The 13,294-nt window shown below is 44.3% G+C and overlaps 1 protein-coding gene across 1 annotated transcript; it reads left to right on the forward strand.

The window, feature by feature from the left end:
• Window positions 1-6,746: 6,746 nt before the first annotated feature.
• Window positions 6,747-8,986, forward strand: LOC144739780 (ras association domain-containing protein 9-like). The gene is made up of 2 exons (XM_078622681.1): window positions 6,747-6,754; window positions 7,741-8,986. Exons 1-2 carry the CDS (start codon window positions 6,747-6,749, stop codon window positions 8,984-8,986), a joined length of 1,254 nt encoding a protein of 417 aa, XP_078478807.1.
• Window positions 8,987-13,294: the final 4,308 nt, after the last annotated feature.

Consider the following 13,294-nt stretch of genomic DNA (forward strand, 5'->3'; position numbering starts at 1 on the left):
TTATGAATAATAATCACTTTATTCATAGAACACTTTTCAAATATTACGTAAAAACTCTGGAAGAACAAAGTTGATTGGAATAGTAATAATAAAAAATTAAGCTAAAGCAAGGGAATAACAAGAATAAAAACCCATAAAACGTTTTTAAATAAGAATACTAAAAATGCAAATTATATTTATTGCTTCCAACGTGGATTTATGTTGTGTTTTTTAATGTTTGTGTTGTAATTACTGATAAATAGACTGTTACCTCTGTTTGTTTTTCGTGGTTGTAGATGAGTCAAACGCTTGCATGGAGGTACGCGCCTGTAATGGAAGATGTGTGGCCGCAGCAATGAAGTCACTCCATCGTTGCCTGGTTTGTCGTCATTGTGTCAATGACAATAATCAGCAGATAGCAATTATGTCGAGAATGGGCAAGTGATATATTTGTGCTCAGAAAGGCTCACTATGAAAATACCAGTGTGTATTTGTGTGTGTGTGTGTGTGTGTGTGTGTGTGTGTGTGTGTGTGTGTGTGTGTGGTGGGGGGGCGCTCGGAGGAAGGGGTGTGTTGTGTCTCTGCTCGCAGATGCCTATCAGAGTGGGAGTCATCCCAGAGATCAACATAGATTATTAAAAAAAAAAGATGTTATTTCCTTTGCTGGTCCTTCATCCCCTCCCAGATAAGAGCTAGAGGAAGCTTCTCCCCTCCAGCTCTGAGTCGTCGTCCTCCTTGAGCGTTCATTTCCATTCTACAAACAGATATAAACGGTTTGTTGATGTGCATACACACAATGCACAGATGAAATCTTGTCTTTAGATGAACGTGTGTAGACCGAGCTTAATGTTAGCCTACTAACATTTACTATATGTGAAACAACACAAAGGTCATGTGTATGAAATGTTATGTGGTATGTCCTAATCAGATTTCCACTGCGATGATATAAGAAAATAGTGTTCGACCAGTGCAGGTTTCCCAGTAAAACGTATTTTCCAATGAAAATTTGCAGCCATGCTAGTTGCTAACTGAATCACTCCCATTTGGAATTGATCTGAAAAAAAAGTCATTGCGTTTAAATAGAAATATCTTAAAGTATTAGTGGCCTAAGTGATCCTCTGTCTGATCCTTTGGGAACACGATGGCCTTGACATTTGTAAAATGTCTATTTGCAATCTGGTGCTGACGTCAAATGAATTATCCTGTAACTAAATAAAACTGTCGTCACAAAGCTAAACACTGCTTTTAGAAATGTTTGGCATTTCTCAATAGAGCTGTAAAAAACATGTCTACTGAGCTACATGTTGGCATTTTCCTTTGCTAACATTAGCATTTAGCTGGAAGCACAGATTCATGTGCTTTAGTCTGACTGAAGGTAACTGGGCTTTGGATTTACAACTTGTATTTGAATGAATAAATGGCGGTGGAAATGAATAGGACTTAAATATACTGTGATCTCTATCAGTTGAGTTTCTCGCAACTCACTGACTTTTAGTTTTCTCATGAAACCAATTCTGTTGCCATTTGATTACCACCAGACTGATCAAAATTTCTTGCACAGGTATGGTTTTAATTATAAGTACAGAAGAGGAGATCATCCCACCATGTTGGAGTTGTAGGTAATTATGTGCAAAAACGTATAAATATATATATATATATATATATATATATATATATATATATATATATAAATACAATGATTTTTCTTATCAGCTCTGGACCTTTAGTTTGACTTGTGTTGTGGACGCACCGACATGGTCCCTGCTTGCATGTTTTTCCAGCGTTTATTCCCATATGTTGTGGTACTTCCTGTTTTAGTTTGATAGGTCTATCTCTCGTGTGTGTTGGTTCATTTCCTGCCATGTTAATTTCCCTCTGGACCTGATTCCAACCATCCAAATCAGCTCCTTGTCTGGTTTCTAGTTGTTTCTGTTCTACTTTAGCTCTTCACTCAGGGTCTTTGGCAGACCTTTTGTTCAGTCCGCCGTCATTCGGTCTCGCTTGTGTGGCTTTCAAGTTTCTAAGCATTTCAGTGCAAGCTGAGGTCAAGTAGGAGCGCAGGCCTCTCAGGTTTCTTGGGTCCCCTCAAGTGTGAAATGTTGAGGTTTAACCTGATCTAATTCACTGTACAGTCTCTATCCACCGTGTGAAAAGAGCATTTTATGTAGAAATTCTACCCTCCACTTGCATAAGATTTTTTCCTGCTCAGATTCACTGTTAACGCTTCAGTAACATAAGCACACTGCTCAATACTCAAACTATAAATCCTTTACCGACATTTTTATGACAGGTTCTTACTCCGCCAAGGAGGTTGTGTTTTTCCGGCGTTTCTCTGTCTGTTTGTTTGACTGTTAGCAAAATAACTCAATGTCAACGTTATCGAGGGCCATATCTACTAACCTGACAAGTTTCATTTCACCTCAGGTCAGAGAAAACTATTTCAATTCAAATCTTTGTCTGGTACATAAGAGAATAAGGTCCAAACGACATAGCCTAGATGTTCCGTGAGTGTAAAAAAAAAAACTGTAGAAGCCTCATTCAGTGGCTGTAAATATCATATGCTGCTTCATGATCTATCAAATGGAGGGAAAGGTACGTTATTATAACTGAGCTTCAGTATTTAATCACACCTCTTTGTCTGCTGGCATTTTTCTAATCCGAGTCATCACGTGTGTCAAGTGTCCGATTGTTTATCTCCTGGAGCTGTAACCTATGAGGGCACCCTCATCAGGATCTGCAGTTTAATCTCAAAGGATGAATATGAAATGGCACCCAAAGTGACGGCCCTTATGAGCATGTTCACTCGGATGCAATCAGGCTCAATGGTGCGTCTGGAGTCTTTTGTTTGTCCCGGCCAGGCGTCAGCCCAGCAGTGACAGAAACTGTCTAATCAGTGCCAGCAAATGTCTCCTCATGGGAATGTTGGCCCCATCCATAGAGGAGGAGTAAGGTAATCCAGACATCCTGCACTTTCCAGTAACTCTCGAGGTACTCTGAAGCGTTCCCAGGTCAGACAAGATACACTCTGTCCCTCCGGCATGTTGAGAGTTTACCACAGGGGGACTCATACCAGATGAACGTGTGCAGAACACCTCCGGCAGGAAGTAGACTTCAAAAATCAAAGCGCCGAGAGACAAGTTGTTTTCTAAGATAATTATCAGTCCTACAGCAGGGAAATTTGCAGCGTTATCAGCAGCAGAGATCAAGTAGGGATACATGAAACTAAGCATACCTCAGACCACCTTGAGCATCAGGTATCATCTTAAATAAAATGTACATAGTCAGTGTCTGCGACGATTTAAAACTTGACAGCGTCAATGCTCAGCGTCGCGTTTTGACTGTTTTCAACTCCACCATACACTGTACTACTGTGAAAGCTGAAATAAATACAATAAATGGCATGTATCAGGATTCAGAACAAAAACACCACAAAACAAAAGCAAACTTTGACAAATTAAGCCACAAAGTTGATACGATTCAATCCAACAAACAGTAACTGTCATACCTCACTCCGCTTATCGAGGGACTAATAGTTGAAAGGCTGATGTCCGGGCTTCGTAAGTCAAAGATTCAGTGTATTAATTTGAACACGTAGGGAACAGTAACTGTCTTTCAGGGTCTTATCATCCAAACACGTTAACACCGGTTCTCGACTCACTTTCGAATCGCACGCCAGCAAACATTGACCGTGTGGTTCCATTTGTTGACACATTAGACACAGGCCACGGTGAGCAGTGTGGAATTTTTTTTCCCCCTTTCCTCTCTCTGTGCATTGAATTGTGTTGGCAGGATGCAGTCTGAGCGTCGGTGATTGTGGCCCAGGACAAATACAGGTGTTTCCCTGGTTGGTTGGACCCTCTTCCTGCACAGCTGAGGCCCGAGGCCCGGAAACACCCCATTGTCTAGAGAGCGTGTTTATTCACCTGTACGGTCACATATGGCCACACATGCATGTTTAGGCTGGCTAGTAGGAGGAGATACGACTGAAATATTTGAAGGAGTTGGATGTTTCCTCTTGTGGGGGCCTTTCCACTACACGGTTCCAGCACGACTCAACTTGACTCAGCTTGGCTCTACCTGACGTTCTTTGCATTTCCACTGACAATAGTACCTGATTCTTTTTTTTAGTACCACGTCCATCAGGTTCCAAGCGAGCCGAGCTGGTGACGTCCCAGAGTGCGAGCCTCTGATTGGTCCCTACAGACAGAGGGCCGTCCCAAGCGCTGCCTTTGCCCCTGGACTCTACCGGCGTTCTCATTGAACATGTCTGGTGTGTTAGATGCAAACATAGAGCCACAGCAGAGCCGAGTTCTGTTTCTGCGACCGTGTCCTGCTCCGTCTCTTTTCTCTCTCTCTTTCTGTCTGTAACCAAAATCCAAAATCCAAAAAGTGGCAACCTCCTCATCTCCTCCATGTTCTACATTTTTTATGTGTCTATGTCACAGTAAATAAATGCCTTTCTGGCAGCTTTTTCATGCAGCCAACGCTGTGATGTCAGCACCCATATCGAAGAGGTTTGAATTGTGATGAAAACACACCTGAGTAGAACCAAAGCGAGAGACGAGCTGGAACCGTGTAGTGGAAAAGCGCCGGTACAATGGTTCCCAACCAGCCTATTTGTGAACGGTTACGTTGTTTCCGTACGCGAAGAAACAGTTCCCAACAAGCGCTTTTACCTCATGTATGCACATATTACCTCAGTAAAGGCCCATGAGCAGTGAGGAGGTGTTTCTGTTTGACAAGATGAGAGGGTTTGACATCAAGGGATGACAATGCTTTGGAAGATTCACTACCATCTCCTCAGTTTCTTTGGCGTTCATTAAGGGGGCACTTTATACTGCTGGGGTCGCTGACAGCTTCTGTATTTTTTACATCTGCTCCAGTCGCCCAAAGCAAAATGTCAGTATTTCTCGAGATTTATACGAAAGAGTCAACGAGAATGACGGATGAAACAGTCCAGTCTCTGTTCATGGGAGGTCTCTGTCTCAGTTGAATGTAGGTACACCACAAGCTGCAGATTGCAACGTGTCGCCAGGCAGCAGGAGCAGCAGGAGCGTATGTGGAGTGTTTGGGGAAGTCGTCATGTCCGTGCGTAATGGAGGTTTTGCAGGATTTATCTGGCCAGTGCATAGCTCAGGTATTTGCTTTGCCCCACTCGTCTCCAAGGATCTCCACATAACCATTAACCAACGTGCTGCATTGTTGCGTGCGTATTGCATTCCTGAGGCCTACTTCACCGTCAGTTAACAGTGTGTGTGTGTGTGTGTTTTCATGCCATGTGGGAACCAAAACACAGTGGTGGTATCGCCTCGTGAAATCGGCAAACATTGTGACTGTGCTGCGTTTAAGTTCTCCACTTTGCATAACGCTTATGAGCAGGCGGGTGTCATCTTGGCAGGATGTGTATTTTTGTCCTGTGATGATGTCTTCGGTGTGGGCTGCAGTCATCCGAGGTTATCTGCACAGATAAAGACGCAGCAACAGGACGCTGAGGAACATTTGACATCCATTTGTTTTGGTTTTTTTTATCTCAGTCATAACGTTTGTGCTGAAGAGATTGATTCGTTTTCATGTTGAAACACAAACATGACACATGAAACTTGTACATTGGAATTATCTTTTCTGACTGAAAATGATCTTCTTCAATCATGGGTGTGATGTTTGTGACGTAAAAAAAAAACCATAAGTCTACGTTGAGCAGGGATCCATAGATTTTATCTATTTATTTGAATTACTAAGACCCATTTACTGTTTAGGTAAATGGGTATTCACACATCTCAACCAGACAATGTTACAATCAACCTGTGGTGCGTGGTACCTGTATACAAACACCAGTACAGAGTAATTCACACAGTTAAATTAGAAGAGAAATAGAAATATTCAGTCACAGCTGTACCTCCTCCTCAACCTGTTATTATCAGGAGCAACAGGGAAAACGTTGTCATGAAATTGGAAAACTAATACATTTCATTCATTCGTTCATTCATCCGCTTGCTTTGGTCCCAGCTGTCAACGGGCTAACATCAGGGTCTGAAGGAATTTACAGTGACCAATTAACCTCTGCATGAGGTGGGAGGAAGCTGGAGTACCCTGAGAGAACCCACGCAGACGCAGGGAGAGCGAAGACATTTACTTTTCCATTTGCTTGGCATGATGGAATTTGACGGTTCTCCCCAGGGGCGACACAGTGGCGTAGTGGTTAGCATCGCAAGACGGATCCTGGGCCGATTCCTGGCCCTGGAGGGTGCAGCGACTGCCATTGGTGTGGATGTGTGTGAATGGTTGTCTGTCGTTCCTGTGGCCCTGAGATGAGCTGGTGACTTATCCAGGCTGACGTTCACCCGTTGTCAGACGTCACCGGTGCAAGCGGGAGAAGATGAATGAATGAATGAATGAATGAATGTTCTCAGCAGCACATTATTGTGATTTATATGCATCGACAGTTTCTTGTCTGGTTGTCGCGACACCCTCCCGACACACTGATGCTGGAACACAAATGATGTACGGAGACAAACATTTCATTCCTGTCATGAATTACTTGATATTTCTGATAAACACAATGTCGCATCATTCTTTATCTTCAATCCCAAACGAAGTATCTGTTAATGGTATCTACTTATTTGATTACTTGGTCGTGTTGTGGACATCTGCCTTGCGGGTGCCCGTCATTTAATGACCTGGATATTACCGGTGGGCCATTAACCATCTAAAAAAAATATATTTTTGGCCCATCAGAGGTCAATTCACGAACATGTTCAACGGTCCAGATGGAAAGGTAATGAGGGACTCGGGGTTAAATAGCTCGGAACTGAAGCATTAAGAGATCCGCGATGAGTAAGACGATGAGTAACAGTCTAATAGGATCCGACCAAGGAGCTCGGAATGAATGAATGTAGTTTTCTGCTCATTGGCCTGATGGAAAACCAGCACTGCAGGAGCTATTTTAGGAAAAATACACTACGCTGGGTGGCAAATTGACTTCAAAAGTGTGTTTACGGGAATAATTAAAGGAAATTTTATTTGAGAACTTTACCAGCAGATAAAAGAGAAGGTTAAAACAGACTGGATAAGACAAAAATAAAAGCCGTCTCCATTCAACATGGACGTAGCTGTCAATAACGGTACCAAATAGTCAACCACTTGACCATGAATAGAGACAGGGATTGGGTGGAGGCGTCTTTCTGGTGATTGGCAAAACGGTTGTTGTAGGTGAACTAAATCATTACAATCCATTCATTAAAACAATTTACCCCCCCACCCACCCCCTGTTCAAGTAAAGTCGCCAGGGCTCTGAATAGTCGTTAACTTTCGCTTTCAGTGGGTGATTCGTGTCGTTCGTGGGGAACGAACCAACGAATCCCGCTCACCGGCAGAAAGTTCACTGTTCACTCATCTGAACTGTGAAACAAAAGAATCTTTTCAGTCCGTGATTCGGTACAGTTCGTTCACCCCAAAAATTCATTGTTTCAAATGCAGCGCCACTTCTTTCTAAAATCAATAACCAGTTCTTTGGTTTTAGGAACGTTAATATTTAAAAAACAATCAATAAAATCTTTCACCACCTGACTGTGATGGCCCTCTTCGTGGAGTAGTGACACAATCACACTGAGTCATCAGCGAATTCAATAACATGCCGACCAGCATGCTGACCTCAGCACTTATTTGTATTTGAAATGAATACAAGTGGTGAAAGGACACAGATGGACAGAGGTACTTTTACTCCGAGCACACTGTAACTTTGTGTTCCTGTGTCCTTGCTAGGCCCAAAGATACAGAACCCACAGCTGGAAAGGAGATTCAAGTAACCGTCTGCAACGAGGAGAAGGTCGTCTGTGGCGTAACGAAGCACACAACATGTGCCGATATGATTCAGGCGTTGTTGGACGACCACAAGGCCGTCCCGGAGAGCAAGCGACTCCTGCATGGGGAAGCCAAAGACTTCTGCATTGTGGAGCGATGGAAGGGTTTCGAGAGAGCGCTGCCTCCTCTCACCAGAATCCTGCGGCTGTGGTACGCGTGGGGCGACCAGAGGCCCTTCATCCGGTTCATTCTAGTCAAAACCAGCGACTTTGTGCCTCAGCCTGCTGTGAAGGCTGGGAAGATAAAGAGCACCAAGCAGAAGCGGTGGGAGCACGCTCGCCTGAAACACCCCCAGACGCTGCCGGCGGAGAAGCAGAAGCGAATGGTGAAGAAAGCTTTCCGGAAGCTGGAGAAACTTCACAAGGAGAGCCAGATCTCCCCCGGTGCCGAAGAGATCGATCGCATGGTGCAACTCATTCTAAACCAGGACCACGCGATTCGGGAGCAGATCCAGCGAATGAGGGACCTGGATCAGGAGATTGAGCAGGTTGAGATGCACGTGCAGAGGGAACCAGAATGCGAGTTTCCGGCTTGTGGTCAGAGCTTGGACGTTCACAACGCGGAGCAGCTGCAGGAGTACCTGTTCACCAGCGACGGTGTGGAACACCTGGAGCTGCAGGTTCAGAGACACCAGGAGCTCATTCTCCAGCTGTGTCAGGACATTGACGCCGAGCTGACGAAGACGGCTAACGCCACGCCGAGCGCAGAGGACGGGGAACCGGAGGGAGCAGTGGCTGCGTCCTGGATCCCGTCCGGGTCAGACGAATCATTCTACGCCGCTGAACTGGAGCGGCTGCAGACGGAGCTGGAGCGCAGCCTCTTCACCGGGGTGTCGCTCCACCAGCAGGCTGCAGAAATAGACAAGTGGCTGAAGTGCTACGACGCCACGTTGGTCTCCAAAGACCAGGAGTGCTGGCAGCTGGCCGCTCAGCTGAGTTCACTGCAGATCGGTGCCGACGCCGGCGCCGAGGAGAAGTCCACGCCTGCCGGCGTGAAATGTGACACTCAGACGGTGAAACTGAAGCACAGCCTGTCCCCTGTGGACATCACAGACACAGACTCAGACACTGGGATTAGTTCCACACACAGTCAGGACTCACTGTCACCAGCTCTCGACTGCCCTCCCCCACTGGACACTGACGTTTGAAAAACACTGTCGACTCGACGCTTCTGCCCCGTCTGCGGCGCTTGTTTCCTTACAGATAAATACATAAAAGACAAATGTAAAAACAAGTAGTACATAATGTTATATTGGAGATTTTATCTTTTGTCTTGGGTTTTTTGCACATAGTGATATTATTGTGTCATAAAAAACACGGCTAACTTAAATATTTTAACATTCACTAACACGTAAAGTTCCTTTTTGTAAAAATAATGCTCAAGAAGGAGTCCTTCTGTCTACATCACACTGTTAGCAGTGAATCTAGGGTGAATATCAGGATGGACGTTAATGACTATTTCACACTTATAGTTTCAGCCCTGCAGTCACTCTGGCTGTGGTTGCCGCGGTAACCTTCGTCTGTACACAGCCCATTCAGTTTCACCCTTAGGGCCCGAGGCCATTTCGAAGGGCTCTACTAGAAAATGACAGACCCTTACTGAACGGAGAAGATCTCTGCAACCACAAAGAACCACTTGTGGGGCCATAGAGTGACATTTGTTACGTCAGTGTATTTATCACTGGTGAAGAGTAAATTCTTCTTCTTAGAAAATCATGATTGCACGACAGAAACAAAAGCTATCCATCTTGTTGTAGTTACTATGGTAACAAGATCCGCTCACTGAATTTGAAGTAAATGAAGAAAAACAATGAGAATAGCAAAAAAAACGAAACACAGCGTTGAGATTCAACGTGGAGCTACGAGACAAACGCAGATGAAGAAACGACAGAACGGACGTGAGACTAGTCATGTTAGACAACGTTCATAAAGATAAAGTCACGCAGGTTTGTTCCGAAGAGTCAAGATGAAACATACACCTGTATTAGAAATGTCTATTACCAATGTTTTATATTAAAACAAGCAGATTTAGATGTCCAATTTTTTTTAATCCTCTTGACTAAACTAACATGCACAAATTAGTTGGAGCAGCTGAGAGAGGACCATATTTATTTATCATGAAATTGTAATTAGCAGATGATAATTGTGTTTCGTCAGTTCGCCCTCGGAGGAAATGAAGCATGTTCACATTCTAATGCTTGTAAATATTTGGGCGGTTGTTTCTTTGTGTGTAAATGCCATTACCGCTTAAATACACAAGCCATATCACAGTCACATTTGAAGTTTCACAATAAAAGCATAAAACACAAAAGTGCCCAAACATCCAAAGTGTCATTTATCATGCTTATATATATTTTTATAAGCATGACTTCATTTGGTAGAACTTGTCTTCCGTACATGGGAGGCAAAAACTAAATAGAAGATGATCCAGAATTATTAGTATGATTGTTGTTGTTGATTAAATGATTATACACACTTATTACCACATTTTGGTTTCAGACGTGTGGCTGAAGGAAGTAAACACACCTTTTATATGTACCTTTTATAACGTCCCCTCGGCGCGCTGCAGCCTGTAATCCCACAGAACAAACTGCTGACAGACGGCTGCTTTGTGCTGTGGAGGTCTGTTTCCCACACTCAGCCCCCAGCCCCCCACACACACACACACACACACACACTCTTCCACCTTCTTCTATGGAGCTCCAGCGAGCACGAAAGAGCTGATCTCTTCCAGTGGGAATAGTCGCGCTTTGGCGCCTCGCGCTCGTCGGAGCAGGAGTTTGTTGATGATGTAGCATGCTCAGTTTTTGCAGTGCCGTATGGACCATCGCTTTTAGTTCTGTTTGTATCTCACGGCTGTGTGCACCTGAGTCTCCATTTGTGATTTTTAAATGACAGTATCGCTGCCAATACATTGGCGCTAGCAAGAGTGCTAGTGCGACTGTAGCATGTAGCGCTGTCGGTGTCAAAGGGTGGAAAGCAGTTTGACAGTCGTTAGCATTGACGCTGCTGGAAGTTCCAACACATGTCAACATGGGAAACAGTAGTTGAGTTAGTTTCACTACTGTTCCATTTTAAACAGGCAAATGTCAGTTTTCAGAGAAATAAAAACGGACATTTCAGCCTGAGTCGCTGCCCGTTCCGGGATTCTTTTTCTCTAACCTTTGCTTTACATGTACTGTATTCTATCTTTTAACACAGCCCGTTGAAGGAAGTGGCGAGATAAGCGTCAGGAAGCCGTGGAAGCCGCGGTGGGACCGCTGCTGTGGCTACAGCAGGTTTGATCTGGTTGTGCAGCTTTAATCTTCAGAAAGGGACAAGATTTATTTCAGCAATTAAGACAATTAGGTTTCATTCTGCCGCTTCCCAGCGACAGCGACAAAAAAAAAATGTTTACTCTATTCTCTACTATTTTATATTTGTATTCTCGGTCGGAGCTGCTGTGACAAACAAATCCTAAAGACAAACAGCATCCGTCAGCCGTTACGTGACCCAGCCGTCACAGCATGTTGATGAAAAGGATCAGAGGACGAGGACGTGTTGCAAACAGAAAGTACCTGTCGTACTGGTCTCACCTCGCCCCTGCCAACTGGAATCACTCAAGTCAAAGCGGAATGAGTCGCAACTTGTCAAAGGGCCCTGCTAGTAATTATCTTAATGAAAGTAGTGACAACCGCCGAAGAGACATGAATCATTTCATAAAACAGCCCAAAGAGCAATGAGGTGTGTGTGTGTGTGTGTGTGTGTGTGTGTAACACATCATGGGAACTTGTCTGTTGTTGGGTTCATGTGTGAATGAAGACTTGTTGGATTTAAGTTAAGGGTTCATGATTTAATGGGGACCTGCCGGGTTAAGGTAAGTATAATGTAAGAAAGAATGAACATGTATGGTTGGGTTTAGGTAAGGAGAGGTTAAGTGTGTGTGCCATTGAATCAGGGTTCTTCTGTTCTGTCTTCTGTTCCTTTCCGAGTGAAGTGAAAACACTTGAGAAACGGTCTCTGCCAACTCCACTAAAACACATTTGGCGCGGCGGCTACTTTGTCTCTTCATTAACAGGAAGTTGGCAGCTGTGTGCGTTTCACTCTGTTGTTATCAGAGGGTGGAGACACACACAGAGTCGGTGGAGAAAAACACTCAGTCCGTGGGCATCGGACTCAAACAGAAACTGCTTGTGCACGTCATGTTTGCACACGTAAACTTTGTGGGGTTTTCTCGCTTCCGAGACCTCGAATCCGAAAGACGCTCGATGTGACAAACGTTTACAGACAACAGACATGTAAACACACAGCTTTGGAGTGAACACCTGCTGACCGGCTGGGAGGAAAGCGGAGTACCCAGAGGAAAACCCCCCAAAAAAACAAAACTATACAATATACGTTCATTCATGAATTGTGAAACTTTCCTGTATTTGTTCATGATAGTTATAGGCCCTTGAAACTAATGTACATGTCTGTAGATGTTACTTTTATCTATTATCTGTGTTTTATTGGCGACCTCATACTGGAACACAAGGAGTGACAGTATATTGTACCGGTCCAGAGGACGTTCTCCATTAACTCCCGTCTCTGGTTGCTTGAGTCTGATCAGCTACTTCGGTAAACATGGAACCGTCAGTCTCTTCACCTCATCAGTGCTCCTGTGTGACCCGCACTCTTCACTCCGCCCTGCATGAGGGTTTGTGCCAGGTAATCAGCCAGAGGGAGGGGACAAATCCAACTCGCTCACGTATCCTACAAACACATGAATACATATTACACATGAAACCTGTTGACTGTTGGCTTCCGTGACTTGTTTCCATTGAAGAATGGGACAATCTTCACCCGCTGCCTGTTTGATCTCTGTGAGTCACCACTCGAAACCCACTCCTGCAATCGTCCGGGTACATTTTCAATAACGTGGAGTCAAAGAGACATTTACGTCATCGCAGTTCAGGAGCTGTTAACCTCAAAGGTGTGAGATGGAAAAATAAAACACACGGACAAATGATACTTCAGCTCACATCGAAACGTCCCTTGATACAATAATTCACAACAAAAATTCGTCCACTCTTTTCGTTCAATTATTCACGTCTAACCCGGAGCCGCCACCCATATTATGATTTTCCACCCAGTATTATTTTATCTAGCTACAGGAACAAGTTAGAGGACAGAATGCAAGTCTGTGCTCGCTCTCAGAGGTGTGTGTGTGTGTGTGTGTGTGTGTGTGTGTGTGTGTGTAATAGTGACTTCTACAGCTCACTACTGTCGTTCTGTTTGTTGTCTTTTTTAATTGAAGGCTGCGTTCCTAATTAATCTGTACACACTGTCCCTTTATTGATCTTTTTGTCTCTTTTTTGTTTGGTTGGTTGGTTTTTGGGGTACAAAAGCACGCGTTCGCCCAGGGCACCGTTCAGGCCCTCTGACCCCGCCGACAGCTGACCTCAGGGAACCACAAGGTCGCTCTGGAAACTTCCGTC

This window comes from Lampetra planeri, unplaced genomic scaffold (genome assembly GCF_965212315.1).
Source record: "Lampetra planeri unplaced genomic scaffold, kcLamPlan1.2.h2 scaffold_1702, whole genome shotgun sequence".
Taxonomy (NCBI): domain Eukaryota; kingdom Metazoa; phylum Chordata; class Hyperoartia; order Petromyzontiformes; family Petromyzontidae; genus Lampetra; species Lampetra planeri.